Source organism: Trichosurus vulpecula, chromosome 3, assembly GCF_011100635.1.
Source record: "Trichosurus vulpecula isolate mTriVul1 chromosome 3, mTriVul1.pri, whole genome shotgun sequence".
In the NCBI taxonomy this organism is placed as follows: Eukaryota; Metazoa; Chordata; class Mammalia; order Diprotodontia; family Phalangeridae; genus Trichosurus; species Trichosurus vulpecula.
Window position 1 is genome coordinate 346,443,563 of NC_050575.1, and position 22,350 is coordinate 346,465,912.

At 42.0% G+C, this 22,350-nt stretch overlaps 1 protein-coding gene across 1 annotated transcript in view; it reads right to left on the bottom strand.

Annotated features, from left to right (window-relative positions):
* Positions 1-11,004: 11,004 nt before the first annotated feature.
* PRKCE (protein kinase C epsilon) overlaps positions 11,005-22,350 on the bottom strand; it is a 666,915-nt gene continuing 655,569 nt past the window's right edge. Inside the window, exon 15 of the mRNA XM_036749535.1 lies at positions 11,005-13,823. Within this exon, the coding sequence (XP_036605430.1) occupies positions 13,677-13,823 (147 nt within the window). The 3' untranslated portion in view covers positions 11,005-13,676. The remainder of the gene's footprint in view (positions 13,824-22,350) is intronic.

A 22,350-nucleotide genomic window follows, 5' to 3' on the forward strand; every position in this document is an offset into this window, starting at 1 on the left:
CTTAATTAATATTTATTGATTGATTGGACTAGGTGACCTTGGGCAAGTCCCTTACTGGTTTAGTTTTCCCAGAATCGATTTAGGATCAAAAGACACTGAAACTGTATTGGTAGAAAGCTTCCTCAATGCAGATTTCCTATACCAATGACAACACAGTTGTCTTTGGTTTTTGATGTCACCATTTGTTTGAATTCAGTCAGTTTGAAGGCGACAGTGGGACCCCAGCTACTGAGGACTTATGACTGAGAGCCTCATTCTGGTCACCCGATGGGCCTCACTTTCCTCACCTATGAAATAGGAATGGTAACACTTGTGCTAGACACTCCCAAAGGATTGTTATGATGAAGGCTGTTTGGAAACCTTGAGGCAGCAGCCAGATGGGAACTATAATAATCATCCTCATTATTATGGGCTTTCAGGTGACTAGGCCTCCTCTGGGTCATCACCTCGCTCCCAAGAATGCATAGTTTTGATTATTGCCAAGCATTTTACACCCCAGACTTAGCAGGGTATGTGGACTTGAAGTCAGAAACCTATGTTGTGTTTCTCCCTCCCCTCCTCCCCTGCACCCCTCCCAATCCCTCAGTCCTCTTAAGCCAAGGATTTAGAATATAACTCCCTGAGAAGGACCCCTGTCCTGTTTTTTGGTTTTTTTACTTCTGCTTTTGCCTTATTTTTCTTTTGTATCCTCAATGTCTAGCACAGTGCCTGGCTCATAGTGGGGGCTTAGTAGATGCTAGCTGATAGACTGACGGCTTCAAACACATTGTTCAGCTCTGTCTTGCCACTTATTTGCAGCTTTCCCTTTCTCATGAAGGGAGAGAGACACATTCACGGCCTCCTTGGATCAGAAGACACTGGATTCTTGCCCTGTCCTGTCCTATTCTGTCCTGAAGGAATCCTTTTCAGCTACATTCCAACCCTTCAGGCAAAGGCAGTGGGTTTTGTTTTGTTTTGATTTTTGGAGGGGGGTGTTGCAGTAAGTTGTATGACATTAGGCAAATTGAAAATTACCTGAGCTTTAGTTTTTTCATCTGTGAAATAAAAGGAAAACACTGCTGGGGAGGGAATGATTGGAGGGAATGGCAGGTATTTGAAAGGCTGTCATAGAGATGAGAGCAGCTAGGTGATACGGTAGAAAGAATGCCAGGCCCAAAGTCAGGAAGACTTATTTTCATTACTTCAGTGCTGGCCTCAGACACTTCCTAGTTGTGTGACCCTGGACAAGTCACTTAACCCTGTTTGCCTCAGTTTCCTCTTCTGTAAAATGAGCTGGAGAAGGAAATGGCAAACTGCTCCAGTATCTTTGCCAAGAAAACCCCAAATGGGGTCACAAAGAGTCAGACATGACAGAAGAATGACTGAACAAAAACAATAACATAGAAAAGAGGGAGTGGACCTGTTCTGCTTAGTTCCCAAGACAGATATAACAGCAACACATGGAAACTGCAGGTAGGTTTGGGATCAGTGTGAGGAAAACTTTGGAATGATGAAAGCCATCTTAGAAGGAGGAAGACTGCCTCTAGAGGTTAGGGGTTCTTCTTCACTGGATGTCTAAGAACAGAACTCACATGGTCCCTTGGGTGTGGTGTAAAGAGCATCTTCGTTCTCCAAGGGCTGGACTAGATGGCCACTGAGCCCACTTCCAACTCAGAGCTTCTGTGATTCTGTGAATACTTGTTCTGATTTCATAGGGTTGTTCTGAGCAACGGGTTTTAAAGCATTACACAAAAGTGAACCCTCCCTTGCCCTCTCCTCTTCTCTCCTTTTCTTGCCTCTCTCCCCTTCCTCTCTAAGCTCCCTTTCCTACCCTCTCCTGTCTATCCCTCCCTTGCTCTCCCTTTTCCTTTCCCCCTGCTCTCCATTATGCCTCCTCTGTCCTCCCTCCCCCTCCTTCCTCTCCCTCCTCTCACCTCTTTGTCCCTCCCCTTACCTCTCCTCCCTTTTCCTCTCCCTCTCTCCTTCTCTCCTCCTTTCTCTCTTCTCTTCCCCTTCCCCCTCCTCTCCCCCTCTTCTTTCCTCTCCCCTCCTCCTCCTTTCTCTCCTTTCTCCCCCTCTCCCTGTCTCTCCCTCCTTTCCTCCTCTCTCCCCTTCTCCTCCTCTCTTCCTCCTTTCTCTCCTCTCTCCCCGCTCCCCTTCTCTTCCTCCTTTCTCTCCTCCCTCTCCCCTCCCCCTTTTCTCCTCTTTACCCCTCACCTTACCTCCCATCCCTTTTCCTCTCCCTGCCTCCTTCTCTCCTCCCCTCTCCTCTTTTCTTCTTTCCCATTCTCTCAATCCCCCCTTTATCTCCCTCCTCCAGTATAAAACCAAAGGATATTTTATCATGTTATACTTAGTGAATAAGGCTTCAGCTCTCCTGTTCTTTAAAAAGCCAGTTGATTTAACACATTAAATTGTGTTGATTCGAACAGAGAGGCCAAACCCCACAAAACCAAGTCCTCCTGAGAGGTTAAAAATAACAGGTATTCACTTTCAAACTCTCCAGCTTCCACGCCTCCCGCAGATTTCCTACGCCTCCGGGTCAAGTGGGGCTGATGTCTGGACTAATGGGACGTTGTCTCAGGCACAACCACTCCAAGTCACCTGAGCCTCTGGGGGCCGCTCGGTGGATTTTTCTGTGGGCCAGTAACTCATAGTAGGGAACAAAGGTTTCCCAGGCCTGGTCACCATTCCAGGGCCAGAGTCTGCTCTCAGCTTCTGTTACTTGTCTCATTGTTTGCCTTCAGGAAGAACCACCACCCAAACAGCCTACTTTGCAGCAAGATGAAAATCCCAAAGGAAGTGCTCCCTTAGAAGGAATCCGTTGGCCTGGTATTGTCTAGAAGGAAAATGGCTAAAGAGAAACTTAGGGCCAGGTCTAGGGCAGGATCAAGTCCCAAGGGGACAGATAAGCTCCCTCACCACCACCACCCCCCCTTGCCAGGCTGCTTCCTGGGGAACTTGGTGGGAGATGGGGGTGACTGCTGAGTCTGAGCCAAAGCAGGGCAATGCCGAGTAGGGGGAAAGTGGGTCTGACCACGTCATCCCGGCTCTCAATAAGGGGCTCTCAGAAGCCCAGGGATCCAGAAACAGATGGCAGACGGTGTGCTGGGGCAAAGAAAAATGAGCCATTGTGCTCCTACACAGGGGGCAGAGTGTTTACAGACTGGGTATTCAGTCCCTTGGCCACCCAATAAATATTTACTGAGTGCCCACAGGGCTGGCCCGTGGCTGAGCTAGGAAGTCAGAGGCCTTTGTTTGGGGTATGTGCTCATGTCCCATTCCATCCCCTGCTACTTCTTATCTCAGGCTCCTCTGAGCCCCTGAATGTCTTCAAAGAGCACCCCACCCACATTTGCTTCCTTGGGTAGTGGCTTCTATTCTGAATCTTTCTATCCAAACAAGTCAGCTGTCCTGAGTTGGTGGGTCCTTACCGCCCTGTGTAAGGCCTGGGACCCTGGAGTTTACAAAGGCAAACCTCCAAACAGTTCTTACCCTCGAGGAGCTTACAATCAACTGGGGAAACCACATGAATTTAGGTAATAGGGTGAGTCTTATCTAGATGGGGACCAGGCTACTACACCACTTCCTGTGGTCTCACAGCCACCCTTATCCCCACCTCTAGCACCCCCTTTATGTGTTGTCTTCCCCTATTAGGATATAAGCTATTTGAGTACAAGGACTATCTTGTTTCCTTTTGTATGGATTCCCAGCACTTAGGACAGTGCTTGACACATAGTAAGTACTTAAATGGTCTGTCTGTTTGTCTGTCTGCTTGTCTGTCTGTCTGTTTGTCTCTCTCTCTCTCTCAATCTCTCTCTCACTTCAGCTCAGATTGGGAGTTTGTAGGTCTTTAAATGATAAACAGATAAGTATATATTTTATTCCAGAAGTAGGGAGCCACTGAATGTTTTCTTAGCAGGAGAGCTACGTGATCAGGTCTGTCTATGCTTTAAGATGATCAACTTAGCAATTGTGTAGAGGCTGGATTAGAAAGAGAAGAGGCTGGGTGCAGAGAAGTAAATTTATGAAATTTTGAGACCAGTTCATTTTAAAATCTATTCTTTCTTACTCTCCTTTGTTCCATCTTATGTACCTATACTAAAACAATCTGTTTGTTATTTAATTCCCATTTCATACACAACTTTTTAGACAACTTCCCTTTCCCATCCTCATTAGAATCCTTTCTGTTTGTGTCTTTAAAATCTCATTCTTCAGTGGTTCCCATCCCCTACAGGGCTGATTTCCCCCTTAGAATTTTAGGTCATGGGAGCATGCCTAACTTTCCTCTGAACTTGGTGAAATCTGCTCTTTTCAAATCAAGAGTATGTGGAAGACAAAGTCAGGCTTTCTTCTCCGTTATCATACATTCTGAGAGAGAGCATTCCCTTTTCCCCGAATTCCCAACATTTGTACTTCAACAACTAGCTCTCCTTTGTTGCCAGTCTTGTCCAGAACAACCTATCCTTCTTCACTCCAGGTGGTGCAGTGATTAAAGCACTGGTCTGGAGTCAGGAAGACCTGAGTTCAAATCCGACCTCAGATATGAATGAGGATAATGATAGCATCTAACTCCTAGGACTGTTGTAAGAATCAAACAAGATAATTATTTGTAAAGCACTTACTTATCACAGTGTCTGGTGTCTAGTAGATACTTGTTGTTGACTCATTTTCAGTTATGCCTGAACCTTCACAACCCCATTTGGGGTTTTCTTGACAAAGCTCCTGGAGTAGATTGCTATTTCCTTCTCCAACTCATTTTACAGATGAGGAAACTGAGGCAAACGGGGTTCAGTGATTTGCCCAGGGTCACACAGCTAATAAGTATCCGAGGCCAGATTTGAACTCATGAAGATTAGTCTTCCTGACTTTAGGCCTGGCACTCTATCCAGTGTGCCACCTAGCTGGTGCTTAATGTTTATTCCTTTTCCTTGTTTCTGTTACCTTTAGCAAGATTAAATTATCATCAAGAAAGGACATAATTTACCAGCTTCTCTGCTTTTGACAAATGGAACTCCAGAAGATAATGTGGCTAGTGGAAATCCATCCATGTGACTATATCATGCCTGCGCCTTTCCAGACACTCAGGTAGGCAATATCAGAGTAGTCCTTGACACACTCCTGTATTCTACCTTCCTCTCATACTGAATTGATTGTTAGGCTTTATTGATTCCACTTCCCCAACATCTCTCACCTTATCCCCTCCTCTCCACTCATATCACCACAATCTCAGTCCAGATTCTAATCACCTCTTACTGAGATTACTGTAAAATCCTTCTCCTCCCTGCTTTACTCTTCAATTCATCCTTTACACATCCACCAAATCAATTTTCTTGGAACACGTAAGAAACCACGTCACCCCTCTTTCAAAATTTTTCAGCGTCTCTTTCTCTTTCCTCTTTTACCTATAGGAATTTAAGGGCCTCCGCCACCTGACACTCATTTATCTTTCCAGAATCATTTAGTATTCTTCTTCATCATGAATTCTACATTCTGCTCACGCTGACCTGCCAGCTCTTCCGCACAAACCTCCCACATCTTTGTACAAGCTGTCTTCCATTCCTGGAATGTTCTCTCTCTTCATTCCTACTTTCTGAAGTCCCTAGTATTCCTAACTGAGGCAATCCCACTGAGTCTCAAGAATATCTTTTGTTGTTGTTGCTTTAATTGTTCAGTCAGGTCCAACTCTTTGTGATGTCATTTGGGGTTTTCTTGGCAAAGATACTGGAGTGATTTGCCATTTCCTTCTCCAGATCATTTCACAGATGAGTAAACTGAGGCAAATAAGGTTAAGTGACTTGCCCAGGGCCACACAGCTAATAAGTGTCTGAGGCCATATTTGAACTCAGGTCTTCCTGACTCTAGGGTCCGGTGCTTTATCCCCAAGCCATAGTGTCTATGAGGCCAAATTTGCCTCTTTGCTTTAGGCCCTTTGGTTCACTTTGATTGTCCTTCACAATGTACACATTTGAGTATGCTTCTGGGGCCCTGTTTTGTGTTAATTTTACTCAATCCTTTCTTGAATTTTGTCTTCTGTGAGTTTTGGGGCATCTCTATGGCTATTTTTCTAACTGTTTATGGCATTTAGCTTGATGGGTATAAACTGGCAGTCTTACCCTTCCTCTCTTTTCATTTAGTCAATCAGTCAATGGACATTTGTTTGGTGCCTTTGTGCCAGGAACTGGGGATCTAGAAAAGGTAAAAGCTAGTCCCAGTCCTCAAGGAGTTCACAATCTAACTTCCCATTAGAGAAACCTTTTGGATAAGATTTATGGCTCTTCAGGCAAAGATGCTTTTTTCCGGCCTACATCGTCCATCATTCCTACAGGTTAAGGGGCAGTCCAGAATTCTGAATTCCACACTTAGACTCCATCTTCTGAAATATCTGCCAGCCTCCTGAATCTGCCTTTCTGCCCTACCGTCAATCTTATATCAAAGATGAAACCACCTGTGCCTCCAAGATCTTCCATTTCTTGACCAGCACTTCATAATCCCCGGCAATGCTTTCTAGGTTCTTTCTGACAGTATCTTTGCCCATGATTCAGCAGAAATGGAACTCAGTCATAAGTTTTGACAAGTCACAGAGTCACAGAATTTCTAAGTCAAAAGATATTTCAGTGGCTCTTTGGCTAATGCTATGAAAAAAAAGAATCCCCACTATATCTTGGATGAGTGGCCATCCAGTCTCTTCTTGGAGCCCTCCTGTCAGCCTCTGTCATGGATGGACATCTCAGGAAGACATCAGACTTTTTAATTATTAATTTAATTAATAAATAAATAATATAATTAATATTATTTATTTTTATTATTAACATCAGGCAATAGCTGCCTTAGTCTCCCTCAGCAGAAATAATGAGCAACTTTGACAAGGTGATGTTTAAGGCTTTATCAATTCTATGGAAATTGTTTCCCCCTCGGATCTTGTTTCAGAGAGTGCACAGAAATGCGTCTTTTAGTCAGGATCTGGGAGTTCACCCAAGAGCATGTGGTGTTTAGGGACCCCTGGGTATTCTGTTAGTGGGAGAAAACTTAAATGATGGAAGGAGAAGGAAACTTTGCTAAGGAAAATGACTTGATGTTAACATCAGGGGAAGGAGTGCTACATTTGGATGCAGGAGAAGCGTGGGTTTGAATCTCGGCTCTGATACTTTAATTTAATTCAATTCAAGCACATATCAAGCACCTGGTATGGAACAGGCACTGTTAGGTGCTGGGATCACCAAGCCTCAAACAAAATAGTTCCTGCCTTCCAGGAGCTTACCCTCTATACTTATTAAGTGTGCAACCATGGGCAAGTCACTCCACCTGTCTGAACCTCAGCTTCCACATCTGTAAAATGGGGATATCCCTTGTCCTACCTACCTGACAAGATTGTCCTGTGTCCTTTGCTTGTGAAGCATAAGATACTATGTACGTATAAGTTAGTACTGTCATTACTTGTAATAGTAACATAATATATGAAATATAATATAGTAACAATATATTTAATATAACCATGATATGTAAAGTAATAATATATTATGTAATATGTCATAAATATTTAATAAACTATCATAAATATAAGCAGAATATCTACAATATGATGTTATATCTATTTAATAAAATAAAATATATAATATAAAATGTAATGCAAGTGTTTAATAAAGTATGAAATGTAATATATAAAATAAAATATATTATAAATGTTTAACATGCTGTTATATTATGTAAATATGATACACTATAAATGTTTAATAAAATATAATATAGAATAATATAATTATGCTAGCTAATATTTATATAGTGCTCATCATATATGTACTATGTAGTGCTTACTATATACACAATAACCCTGGGAGGTAGGCGTTCTTATTAACTCCATTATACAGATGAGGAAAAATAAGGCAAACAGCAGTGAAATGCCTTGCCCAGGATTATACAGCTAGTAGGTATCTGAGACCAGATCTGAACTCAGGTCTTCCTAACTCCAGGCCTGGCGTTCTACCCACTGAGCCACTTTTTGTCTAGTGCTTCATGGACACCAGCATGGTATAATAGGAAAAGTGCTAAATTTGAACTCAGAAATGCTGAGTTGTCCTGGCTCTGCTATCTACTTCCTGTATGACTGTAGACAAAACATTGTCCTCTCTGAAGTTGTCTCAGTTCCCATAAAATGAAAGGATTGGGATGGACTCTCTAAGAGGTGAGGTTGAGCTCTCAAGCTATGAACTCTCAGGGCCATCTTGAATTCATGTAGGGAGATTTCGTAGTGATAGATCACATAACTAGTTTTATCTGCCTTGCTGTTCGATCGAGTCAAAAATTTTGGCACTCCTGACTCCCGTCGAGCAAGGCATACAATTAAATTAAAGAAACAAAAAAACTGAATTGTAGAGAAGAGGGAGCCAGGTTTTTAGGCACCATTTTGAAGCCACTGGAAAAAATGTGAAGAGGAAAAGAGAGGATTAGATGTACCGAGAACTGTTACATTGAGGCTCTCTGTCACTTCGGGTTGGCAGAGGAGAAAATCTTGGCCAATTCCCACAATATTCAGGGAATGGGATGTTCTGGTTGCCTGTACCATCTGGTGAGTGCAAAGTTCATAAAAGACTTCCTTGTTCAGCCTTTTGGGAAAAGTTGTGTTTAAGGGGAGGGAAAAGCCCAGCATTATAGCAGTCAAGGGAATAGGATCATTCCTTTAGAGCTGAAAGGGTCTTTAGAGGGCATTAATGGAAGGAGAAAAAGCACAGACACTGGGTTGGATCCAGAGGTGTGCTGGAGCCAGCTCCAAGAGCTGGTTGTTAAATTTTCAAAGTGAGTATTTATACCTCAGAAATCAGCAGATGCTACGAATAGGTCTTGATTCACTGTCTTGTTCATCATCTAGATCTAAGAAAGTGAGGAATAAAATGTTAATAATTCTCATTAAGCGTAAAAGTATGTGCATATTTTTTCTCTTTGGAGAGCTGGTTGTTAAACCAGCTCACCCCTGGCTAGATTCCATCCTTGTCATTACTGCTATCTTCAGATATTTACTGAGTGGCCACTGGGTGCCAGGCATTGGGCTAAGTACTGTGGAGGGTACAAAGGAGAACCATGAGGAGGTCGTTCGTCTCAAGGAGCTCATTCCAGACTGGAATACATCACTGGATTAATAGAATAGTAGTCTGGAAGATATCATTTTGGCCTCCAAACGCCAAGGGACAGCATATGGCAGTGAAGGGGACAAAATCTTCTTGTGGTATCTCTGGTCTCACAGGCCCTTAAGGTGTTAGAATGCAGCATGATATAGTGCAGGGCTGTCCAAAACGCAGTCCGTGGGCTGCACGCTGCTGGCAGTGTGATTTATGCGCCTGCCTACAAGCACAGAAATTTACATAAATACTTTAGAAAAAGAAGCTCAGCTATAACACAGCTCTCACTAAAATGGCAAATCAAAACATATTGTCTGTTGTTTCAATAAAAACCTAAGGTTGGACAGCCCTGTGGATAGTGTGCCAGTTGGTATTGGGAAGACCTGACTTCGGATTCCACTTTTGACACATTAGCTCTTAACAAGGCATTTGATTTTTTACCCCGTTTCCCTATCTGTAAATCGGGAATAATATTTGCATGGAAAGTGGTTCAGAAAAGTATTGTATTTAATTGTATATTTAATTTATTTATGTTATATTTAAAGTATTATATAAATGCTAGTTCTTTCTTGTGCTTCTAGAGGTCCTTAACCTGGAGTGCGCTGACATTAAAAAAAAAAATATTCCGATAACTGTGTTTCACCATAGTTGGTTTTCTTCGTAATCCTATGGTTGCTAGGTGGCGCAGTGGATAGAGCTCTGGGCCTGCAGTCAGGAAGTCTCAAATCCAAGTTCAAATCTGACCTCAGACACTTAATAGCTGTGTAACCTTGGGCAAGTCACTTGATACTGTTTGCCTCAGTTTCCTCATCTGTAGAATAAGCTAGAGAAGGAAATGGCAATCCACTCCATCTTTGCCAAAAAAAAAAAAAAATCCAAATGGGGTCACGAAGAGTTGGACACAACTAAAAAAAAATGACTGACCAACAACAAAATTTTAATCCTATCTATTTTATTTTATATCTTTAAATACGTTATTCTGAGGAGTCCATAGGTTTTACCAAAAGGTCCATAACACACACAAAAAAGGTTAAGAACTTCTGTTCCAGGGGAAGGCAGTCTAAAACCGGGCTTCCTGCCCTTCAGAATCATCGGCTAGTCTTGTGAAATTAATCCAGAGTCAGTTTTATCTCTTGTGATCAGCAATCACAGAAATAGCAAGGAAGCGTGGTACATAACGGGGGGGAGGAAGGTCATATAAATTGGATTGTTTTTCGTGAAAACACTCACTGCAGAAAAAAGCCCATTCTGAAAGTGAGATGGAGTCTAACCATTTGTCCCACCAAACAATTTCTTCTTCGAGAAGAGCTAGGGATATTTTGGGGGGAGGGAATAAATATGTTCACTCAGGTTTTAAGTGATAAGATTGAACATCAGTTGTATTTATTAGGTTCTGAAACATACACATTCACATCCTTTTGAATACAGTACATTTGGCACAGTCATGTTTACAATGAAAATAACACTAATGAATGGCAAGAAATTCAAATTACATCCACAAAGGAGAAAATCCTGTACAAATAAAGCATCACAATACAAAAAAGTCCCTAAAACTGAATACATTTTCTATATAGCTGGAACTATTTTGCACATAATTTAAAAAGAGGTAATTTCTGAGCCTTTTTGAGAGAGAGAATGAGACAGAGAGAGAGAGAGAGAGAGAGAGAGAGAGAGAGAGATTTTTGCTTTTTCACTTTTGGGCAAAACAGTATTTCAACTTAAAGTCCATATTGAAACAATATAAGAGGACAGATAGCTCTGGGGACATTCTGAACTCCGGTGTTTTTTTGTGTGCTCCCCACCCCCTTGGAAAAAGAGAGAGGAAAGGGGAGGGGGGGAGGAGAAAGATGGTGGGGGGGGGCGAAGGGAGAGAGAGAGAGAGAGAGAGAGAGAGAGAGAGAGAGAGAGAGGCAGAGGGAGAAGAGACAAGAGAGAAGAGAGTGATCCATAGTCACTAGAAAAAATGAGAAAGAATGGGCAGAAGTGTAACAGTGTGTCTGTTTTAAGGAAATCTCTCTTTTAGGAATAAAATAAAATAATAAACACTCAAAGTAACAGACAAACTTACTAATGGAAACCCAATAAAGATTAATTTATTGACTGTTGGGGTGAAAACTTTGCTATGGGATACTTTGATAGTTGTGAAAACCCAAGGCTGATGAGGACTGAATTCCCTGCAAGGCACAGGGAAGGCCCGCTGGAGGCTGGGGGAGGGGTTTTGTAGACTCTTTCTCCCCCACACCCCTAAAGAATTTCCAATCATAGGAGAGGAAGGCCCTCTAGCTTTTTTTTTTATCATCGGTAGAACACTATAAATAAATGGCACCTTCCTAGCAGTTTAGGCCCCTGGGACGAGGCCACTCAGTGTGGTGGCCAGTTCTTGTCTAGATGTCCCAACCTAAATGTGGTGGGGAAGGAAAAATACAGACAGCAGTAGTGACACATGAAAATTTATGGGCAGTATTATCATGTCTTCCTAAAAATGAGATGATGCAACCATTAAGATGTTTCTGTGCTTGTACTCCAACTCCAACTCCAGAAGATAGTCTTTCCCCAGGATATAAAGTCATTGAAGATAAATTAAATTAATCTAATGTTTGCTTGCTCCATTACTTCACCTGTATGCCAACAGATACACATAGACTGATATAGCATAATATTTAATATTTGAAAGCATCATAAGAGTAGATAATAATTACACCTGAGTTTTTAAAAGAACAAATTCGAACTGAACGTTATTAATAGTCTCAAAGGCTGTAACCAGCCAGCTGTGAAAAGGACACAAGCTTTCTCGTGGACACCCAGGTGAATGACGTCTTTTGGGCGCCACGGACTCTATCTCTGCTGCCACCATCACCTCCTGGAACAGGCCTTTCTCCTTCCTATCACGGTCATGATATAGCAGAGTTTAAGAGAATTATACAGCGGCTCGAGCATAGCTTAATATATGTTTACATCTTTTCAAAGAAAACAAATGAACTGAAAAACACATCCCCATCTCTCCACCAGGAACTGGAACCAATACACATACAGAGTATTGCACCTGGACATTATTATAATTATTCTTTCATAGACTAAAGTTTTATAATATGCCTGGACATGCAGCAGTTTTATACCTTTATTTTCAATGAATTAATTCCACAGGCCTTGCAGCAAACACTATGTACAAAAATCTCACCTGTACAAAAGGCAAAAAGCTTTATTGGGGCTACTTTGCCACTCACAAGTATATATATATATATAATATGTATATATTTATATATATATATGTATATGGGTGGGGGGGCAGCTGGGAAATCCACATACAATGCTTAACATGGATTCTGTTTGCTGCTCAATGGGTTCAGTAAAATACATAATCAAATGACCTCTGCGTTCAAAGTACACAAATCACAGGGGATGAATACCTGGAAATCAAAGTCCATAACACTGTTAGCATATCTATAGGAGGTAACTTCACAGTCATTTAGCGGCATTTGCATAAGTTACCATTTCATACCGCCACATGCGTGCACCCCGCCAAATGGTCACTATTCACATATCTTGACCTTCTGCCATGTTTTGCTTTCTCCTGCTTCTTCCCAAAGCAGAGGCTTTAGATTCAGTTTTATACAGTTAATTAAAAACCACACACATACACACACACGACACAACATAGTAGTACTATGATTTTATAAAAGTGTGCAAAAGTAACACACTGCAGTGAAAAATAAATATAAATAGTTGATGCAGAATCATTAGGATCAAAAACCAGGCAAAGAATTCTGGAACTGAGCTTTCCCTAGATCACCAGTGTTTTTGGCTCTCGCTCCAATGGCACATGTGTTCAGGCAGAATCTCACTAGTTGGGAGAAATGTTGTATGTTCATCAGTCTATAAGCACATAGAGACCCCCTACGAAGACCCCTCTACTAAAGCTATAATGTTTTGTATTGACTTTGGAAAATTTGGTTCTCATTGCATTTTAGCCCTTTAATAACTACTGCCATGATATCAAGGTTTCTTATCTTTAGCCAGTTTGAATTTTTTCAAATATCTCTTAATTCCAAAAGCAATTTAATGAGAAATCAAATTGACATTAAAAAAATAATAGTGATTCCTTTCTTGAGATACAAATTTCTGAGAAGTGAGATTTGCCATCTCTCCATTGCCAAAAATGTAGCTAATTTTTTCTTCTTCTTCTTCTTTTTCGTTCTTCTCCTCTTTTTCCTCCTTCCTTTTTCCTGTTCAGTAAAAAGCATGAAATTTGCATCCTTGACAAGGGACCCCAGGAGTGAAACCAGGCTTGCAAATGGTAAAAAATACGGCAGTGTGTTACATCTACAATTTCTGGGACAAAGTGATTTTGTGTTCCTTGGTGAGACAGAACTTAAGCGTGCCTTTGGGTCACAAGTTAGAAGATGGGCCAGGCTGGGCTAGGTTGAGCCTGGGGGAGATGGGAACGGGAATACAATAAATAGAGTTGTAAGTGGGGGGTGTGGGCTCTTGGCAGATGGAGTTCATGAATTACTGAATCTCAGGAAATTTTACTTCCATGGAAACCCTTCCTGCAGTCTCCTGAATCATGGATCCTGGGGCAGCTTCTTAAGGGAGCAGCTCATCTCCAAAATAGGAGAAGCCCTTGAATTCCTCTTGATTGATCTGCTTCACAATTGCTTCATCAACTAATGTGAGGACTGGTTCTTCCCGGGTAAAGTCTTGATCAAAGTTATTGACGTCTCTTTTGGTTTTCTGCAGGGGAAAAAAAAGGAGAGGAGTTGAGTTTGGGCTGAACTTTCTAGCCTGGGATCTCTATAAGGAGTGACTGTATTTGATCAAAAGCCTCTTCTTGAGGCAAGTTGCTATTGCTAAGTAGGGAGTGATCAACCCTTGAGGCTACTGTCACTCAGGTAATCGTTAATAACTACCATTTACATAATGCCTTAAGGTTTACAAAGCCCTTTATGAAGATGGTCACGCTTATCCTTCCCATCCTGCCAAGTGGATGCTATTCCCATTTTACAGCTGAGGAAACTAAGGCAGAGATTAAGTGACTTGTCCAGGGTTGCATAGTAAGTGTCTGAGGCCGTTTTTGAACTTGGGTCTTCTGGATTCCAAGCATAGCAGTCTATTCACATACCACTTAGACGGCAATGGGGACAAGGGAAAGCGGCTGGGATGGAGAGGGAGGATGGGTTGAAGAAATATCTGGATCTGTTTCTGGTCAAGAAGGTGGAAGAAGAAACAGGTAAGTGGATTATAATACGCTCTTTGGAGCATGGGAAGGAGGTGAGGTGATCCATGGTCAGATGGATTAGGTCAAACAGTCAGTAACCTGGCTCTCATTCTTTTGGAATGCTCTGCTACCTTGCCTCCCATGCTCATGGGGAGACCTGCCTGTTCATGCCTTCCATTACACAGACAGATATATTTATTGGCCTTGGCTATAGGCATACGATCCTTTTCTGTCCCCAGATGAGGTCTAGAAAAAGATTTTGATAGAGTCCAACAAAGCATTCTCACCAGACAATGGGGAGCAGACAGGCCAGGCAGTATCACTGACTGGAGACACCACATATTACTGATTGATGTTGCAAAGCTCATCTGTTATGTTGACCATCATGTTCCTGCTCCATAGTCCTTCGTACAGTTGGTGGGGTCCACAGGACGCACCGAGCCAACATTCTGACCCTAGACAATGAGTTTTCATCCTGTTCCATTGATTATACTATTTTAAACTTTTCCCTACCTGGTGTAATTCTCAGCACAGAGGAGGGAATGTCTGAAATCATCAACATCCTTCAGTTGGTTTTTCATGTCTAGCTGACAGAAGGAAAAGAACATTTGCCAGAAAATCAAGAGACCCAGGTTCTAGACCCAGAGCTTCTGGGCAATTCATTTCTTCTCTAGGTCTCAGTTTCCTCATCTGTAAAATGAGGGGGCTGTACTAGATAATCTCTAAGATCCTGTTCAGCTCTGATTCTACCGTTCACTCATGCTAAATCAATGACACCAAGGGACCGCTCAGTCTTGGAATTTAACTTGAAGGAGCTAAGAAAACACAATGAACCTACTTCCAAAGGCGAGTTCTGGGAAATAATGGATATCTTGATTAGGAAATGTTTAGTTTCTTTGAAGCTTTAGCTGGAGGTACAGAAATAGAGTGTATGGTTTTCCTGCAATATATTTGAACTCAAATATTTTTCTATCAAAATCATTTCTGTAAAAGCTTTCTGTGTTTTTGATGCAACTTGTGATAATAAATGTGATCTTTATTTTAGAATTAAAAAAAAGGATGTAGCATTGATGGGAGGGTACGGGGTGGGGGAGTATCCAAGCCTGAGAAGAGAGCTCTGTACTTCACTGCCAAGCTGGGAGACCAGGCAGACAGTAATTCTGAGGGAGTGGGCAGAGAGTCTCGACATCTGGGTTTTCCAGGTCCCGTCAGTAAGAAGCCACATTACCTCACGTCCCTTGTTTCCTCAACTATAAGCTGAGGGGAATGAACTTCGGTAAGTCAAAGATCATTTCTTGAGTACCTACTATGTGCAAGGTACTCCACTAGGTACTAAGGAAAGAAAGATATCTATGACATAGACTCTTTTGTCAAAGAACTACTCTAATAAGAGAAGAAACCTATAAACCCATAACTATGATACAAGAGAGAGAATGGGGTGAGTAGAAAAGGAGAGGTCCCAGGTTTTCTCCAACACTCTCTAATTCCCTGGTTATGCAGCATTAGATGCTATAGGAGACACACAGAAGAATTCCTGGGCCTTGCTCATCCTCAGAGAGAGTTAAGCCTCCTTAGGGAAATACAGTGAAAATAAATCTCCAAACATAAGGCAGTGTCACCAAGAAGGTAACATGAGAAGCTGCATGGTGGTTAGTGAGCTGCCCACAGAGTTAGGAAGCTCTGGATTCAAGGTCTGCCTCAGATATACACTGGCTCCGTGACCCAGGGAAAGTCACTTAACCTTTTAGTACAGATAGAAAAAACTTTCTAACATTCTAAGAGAGTAGGTGCTCACTCGTGTTGGGTTGAGACATTTTTCTCATAGAGGACTCCCTATATTAATGGAAACACAGTTTAGTCTGAAAAGAAAAAAGTTACTGAGTGGAACCCTTATTAAGTACCACCCAAGAATTCTGGGATAGGAGAAGTCAACATGGGCTGAACTGGGGAAGGTGCAGGAGTATCCTGGTAAGATTTAAACAATTGACTCTTCAAAAAAAATGTGTGTATATACATACACACCTGTGTGTGTGTGTTTGTGTGTGTGTATAAAACTAATATATAAACTAAATAAAACTAATAAGTTTGTCCTGTGTGTGTATACATACACACAGATACAGACATACAGACACAGACAGACACACGGACACACAGTAAACTTATTAGTTTTATCTCCTTTATCAACATTCTTCTCATCCCATTCTTAAGTCTAGACAAACAATAAAATGAAACAAAACCAAAAAGATCAAGCCTCTATTTGTGGCATTTGCCAAGTTCCAAGGTGTAAATGCTCAAATGGAAAATTTAACAATTGGCAGCACTCCTGAATTCAATCGAATTGGCTCCAGAACACCTCTGCAAAGGGGGGAACCTGAGCTGGTTTTTCTAGGATGCAAGAATGTTCTAGGTCAGGCCTTGGGGCCACATGTTTGGATTCGCTCAAGGGGCTGCACCTGAGGACCTAGAGGGCCACATGTGGCCTTGAGGCCTCAAGTTCCCCACCCCATCTAAGCAGACAAAACACCATAAGCAAAGGCAGGAATGTCAAGGGTGTTTACAGGAGACAATGAGGAGACCAATCTAGATGAAGCAAAAATTGCAGGGAATAGGTTTGTGGGAGATCAGAGAGGTAGGCTGTAAGCTTCATGAGGGCTTTCTGTCTCTTTGTTTAGATTCTCTATCTTTTTCTAGGGCCTAACACAGTACTCTGCACATAATGAGAACTTACCTTTTGAATGAATGAATGCGTGTATACATGCATGGATTTATAGGATGAGGTCAGATTGTGGGGGGCTTTGAATGCCAGGGCAAAGAATTACAGTCCGGGTGAAACAGTGTATTCCTATGGTAGCTAGCAAAGAATTGAATACACAGTAGTTGTGCAAGGGTCAGTGACTTGGAAGGGGTGTAGATGAGTCAGAGTACTAAGTAACTTTGGAACGCTAGAGAATAAATCAGAAAAAGACCACACTAAATTCAGCCAGAAGTTCGGGGCAAGATTTCATACCAACACAAGGTGGGGATGGGCTATACAATGTTATGCAATCACTACAGGGAAAAAAAATCTATGGGTCAGAGTGGAGAGCAAGCTGGCCAGGAGCTTAAACAAAAAAGACTTTTTTTTTTTTAAATTTAAAGCATAAGACTGATACGCAGACCTGGAGAAATAATGTGAAGTAGTACAAGTTATCCTCCCAACTTTTAAGGACTGGTCAGTTGAGAGAGTAGCCAGACAAGAAAAAGGGTATGTAAACAGCTGGTAAACAAAATTTATGAGAAAAGACTAAAAAAACATTGGTATTATTTTAGTTTTGAAAAGAGAAATCTCAGTAAGCAAAAAGTTTAAGAAGGACTTACAGACTTAGTCAACGGTGAGCAGCTGTTTGGTATAGTGGCAAGACCTCTAGACCTCAAAGAAGAACACCTAGGTTTAGTTCCCGCCTAAGACACTTACTAACCAGGTAATTTCAGGCAACTCAATCTACCTCTAGGAGACTCAGTTTCTTCACCTGTACCATGAGGATGGTCTGTTGTGAAGAAGACACATTTTAAACCTTAAAGGGGTGTGTGTGTGTGTGTGTGTGTGTGTGTGTGTGTGTGTGTGAAAAGCTAGTATTTATTACTAGTTTTCCACCTCTAAGGACAAGAGGAAAAATGATTACATGAAGGCTTTCTGCTCCATAGAACAAATAACTTCATGATGGTGATGGGCACCAGACTGGGGCCAAGTCAGGGAGAAAAAGCTGAGAAATCTCTGAGGATCCTTACTAGGAGGTCCCCTTCTTAGTCTAAGGTGGGTTAAGTGGGAGTGCTGCATCTTCAAAGAATGGCCCCTTTTGGTTTCATGGCCAAAAGTCTGGGGGTAATTTGGGGCTGGACTGGATGGGTACTATGGCAGGGGGCTCTCTCTAATCATTTCTAATAATCTAATAGGAGAAAAGACATATAAACAAACAACTATAAACAACTATAATATAAGGGAGAGTGGGGTGAATAGAAAAGGAGGGGTCTAGGCAAATGATCACAAGTTTTCTCTAACACTGACTCCTTGGTTAGTGTTTCTAAATGTCATAAGAAATTCACAACCCACAAATCCGCCTAGGTGAATGAATGAGTAAATGGACACCCAGAGAGTCCCGAGTTGATTAGGGGGCAGGGAGGAAGAAGGTAGGAGAGGGATGCAGAAACATTCATGGGCCCTGCTCTCAGAGAGCTAAGCCTACTTTTTGGAAATATAAGACATGTAAATGAAAAGAGAGCTCAAAACATAAGGCAGTATTGCCAAGTAAGTGGAAGTGTTCTCTACCTCCTCAGATTTTCCTAGACCACTCTAGCTCTCCTCTTTGTCCCTATCACTCTCTACCTCACATCATAATTATCTCTAGACATGCCGTATTCATGATGGTAGGAAGTACACTCTTTGATAGCAGAGGTGTGTCATTTTGAAAAATCATTGTCTCCTCACTACTTAGCTCTGTAGTTTGCACAAATAAAAGATTAATAGATGTTGGCTTACATGTTGATAACAGCAATAACAGCTGGCCTTGACATGGTGTTTTAAGGTTTGCAAAACACTTTATAAATATTAGCTCAATTTATCCTTACAACAACCCTGGCAAGCAAGTGCTATGTTTTTATAGATGAGGCAGGCAGCGGTTAAGTGACTTGCCCAGGGTCACACAATTAGTAAGTGTCTAAGTCTGAATCTGAACTCAAGACTTCCTGATTCCAAGACCACTGCCCTTTCCTTTGAGCCACAAATCTGCCTAGGTGAATGAATGGGTAAAGGGGCACCCAGAGGGTCCCGAGTTGATTAGGGGGCAGGGAGGAAGAAGGTAGGAAAGGGATGCAGAAACAGAAATGGAAGGCTAGCCTTCTTTACAAAGAATCTCCAACTTCAGTTCCCATGACATTGTCATTCCTGACTGCCTATAAAACTGGCTGTTAATAGGGGGTGAGTGGGAAGAGCATTAGCAAAACCCTAAGTAATGTTCTGTTTGCACTCACTGTTTAGCTAACAGGTTATGCCTTGATAATAGGCCATTAGGAAGGGAAGCCATGTTTTAATATCCAGAAGTTCATTGGAATTTCACAACTCACTCATCTGAGGCCAGAGAGCCAAGTTCCATCAGCACTTAAAAATGGAAACACCTACAGTCAAACGAGCATGCACGACAATGAACTTACACTTCGTCTTTGATATTGAAGAATGCACAAAAGGGAAACGTGATGAATCTGGGAGTTGTTACTAGCGTGCTTTCCCACCTGCACCCATGATATTCATCAAGCTTGGAATGTCTCCATTTCTCCCTCTACCTGCTGAATCCTTACCCAACTTTTAAAGCCCCTACAGCCACTGCTGCCTATCGAAGAAGCCTTCTCTGATTCCTCTTCTCTCTGCCTGTTCCCAGCTCCAACCCACCCCCCAACCCCTCTTGGTTTGTAGTAGAACAGGGATTAAATTCTGGCTTTGCCCTTACCCTCTAGATGACCTCAGGCAAGCCACTGAAATGCCCTGTGCCTCTATTTCCTCATCTATAAAGCCAGGATAACAACTCTTGCTTTATTCACTTCATGGGGTATAGTGAGAATCACATGGCTTAACAGGTAAATTACTCCGTATTCCACGAAGTAGTATATAAATGTTGGCTATCATCATTTTCAGTTCCCTTATGTACTTCTCATATACAATTGTATGTTTTATATTTGTATTATGCAACAATTGTATGTTGTATATTTATATGTATTTATATTTGTATCTTACCCTCCCCCCCCACAAGATCATAAGTTCTGAGAGGTCAAGGGCTATCTAAACTTTGTATCTGTCTCATTGCCTAGAAGAGTACTTCGCACACAGTAGGTATTTAATAAATATGCATTGAGCTGAATTAAAAGGGAAGTAGCAGGACATAGTGAGAAGAGAGTCCGGGAATCAGAGGACTAGGGTCTGAAGGACCTGAATACAGACTCTGTACTTACAACTTGTGTAACCCTGAGCCAGGCCCTGGGCAAGCCACTGAACTGCCTGCCTCAGTTTCCTCAACTGTAAAATGAGGAATAACAGTAACACCTACCTCTCAAGGTTGTTGTGAGGATCAAATGAGATATTTGCAAAGTGCTTAGCATACTGCCTGGCACATAGCAGGCACTTAGTAAGTTCATCCTTTCTTCCTTCCTTCCTCCCTCCCTCCCTCTCTCCCTTCTTTCCTTCCTTCCTTCCTTCCTCCCTCTCTCTCTCCCCTCTTTCCTTCCTTCCTTCCTCCCTCCCTCTCTCCCTTCCTTCTTCCCTTCCTCTCTTCCTTCCTCCTTCTTTCCTTCTCTCCCTATATACACTGAGGAGTTTGGACTGTGATTCCATGATAAGATACCATTAGACCTTCCAAGGAGCTAATAACTTAGAGATCACTAAAGCACATAGTAACCAACAATACAAGACACTGTATAATATAGTTGTGTTATGACCATAGGCCTCTCTCCCTCCCTTTCCTCCACCTCCAACCCCTGTCCCTAAATCTGGCTCATATAAATCTTAATTTCAGCCTTCAGGGAACCATGATCACCTCCATATTGTAGTTAAGCATTCGAATAGATAGGGATTTTACAGAAGGCTGTGATGATAAAATGAAATCATTCGAATTGATGGTAAAATCCTGGAAGTGTTCTCCTGATCTGAGTCCCTGCCTCTGGATTCTTGAAGATTCTGCAGCTAGAAGAACACAACCTCAGCAGGGCTTGCCAAGCTGGAAAGGTCTGAAGCATGATCCCAGCAAAAGACTTTGTCTGCTCTCTGAGGACCAGCCTGGCTAACCACCAGGGGGCTTGTCATCAGCTGCTAGGTGATGAATGATGTGACTAAGGTGACGCAGGGTCCGTGTCCCATGTTCTCTCGTATACTGACCACAACAAGCTGACGGCTTTCCTTGCATTCTCCTGACATCACAAGGATACCAGAGGAACACACAAACTATCCATCTGTTACTGATGGATAACTTGTGGGTTATAATTTAGGCAAAATAGATTCTTGATTCATCTGGGTTTTTCTTTTGTGTAATTATGGGCTTACTTTAGATGTAAGCTTAACTATGTCACTCCTCTGCTCAATAAATTCCAGTGGCAGCCTCCTTCCTCTAGAATAGATATCAACTCTGTGTGGCTTTCAAAGACCCTCAAAATCTTGCCCCTAACTATCTTTCCAGGCTCATTATACACTACTCCCTTTCCTACAGTTTACTAAACTGGCCCTCTTGCCATTCTTCAGACAGAATACTTCATTTCCCATCTTTGGGCCTTTATACTGACTCTGTCCCCAAGCCTGGAATGCAATTTCCCTTCACCTCCACCTCCTCATAGAATACCTTGCTTCTTTCAAAATTCAGCTTACGTGCTAACTTCTACATTTCCAGATCTGCCCCACCCCCAACTACTCTGTATTTGTCTTGTATATAATTTGAATATACTTATATGGGGTGTCCCAAAAGTCTTAGTAGGGTTTTAAGCTTTAAAAACATTGATAAGTTTTAAGATTGAAACTGCACTAAGACTTTTGGGACACCCTGTGTTTGGATATCTCTGAACATAAGCTCTTTGAGAGCAGGAATTGATTGTTTCACTTTTGTTTCTGTAGCTCCAGCATCTATCACGTAGTCTTCACACAATAGTTACTTATAAATGATTACTGAGCTCAGAGGCTCAGGGCACTTGGAGCAGTTGTGCCTGAGACAACGTCCCTTTAGTCCAGACATCAGCCCCACTTGACAGGAGGCATGGAAGCTGGAGAGTTTGAAAGTGAATGCCTGTTTTTATTGATTAAACCTTGTAGTGTATTTCATTGTGATCAGCACAACGGCATTGGTAAACAGGAGGATATGAAGAACCATATTTGGACTTGGTGCCCAACATCCTCCGTGGCCTTAAAGAACATTCCTGGCACATGGCTAATCCTCTATTTTATGCCTTACTTGATATACCAGAGGATTAATAAGCAAAAATATCTCTGGTTACAGCTAACAAGGAATCTTGCAAGATGCGAGCTCCTTGAGGGTG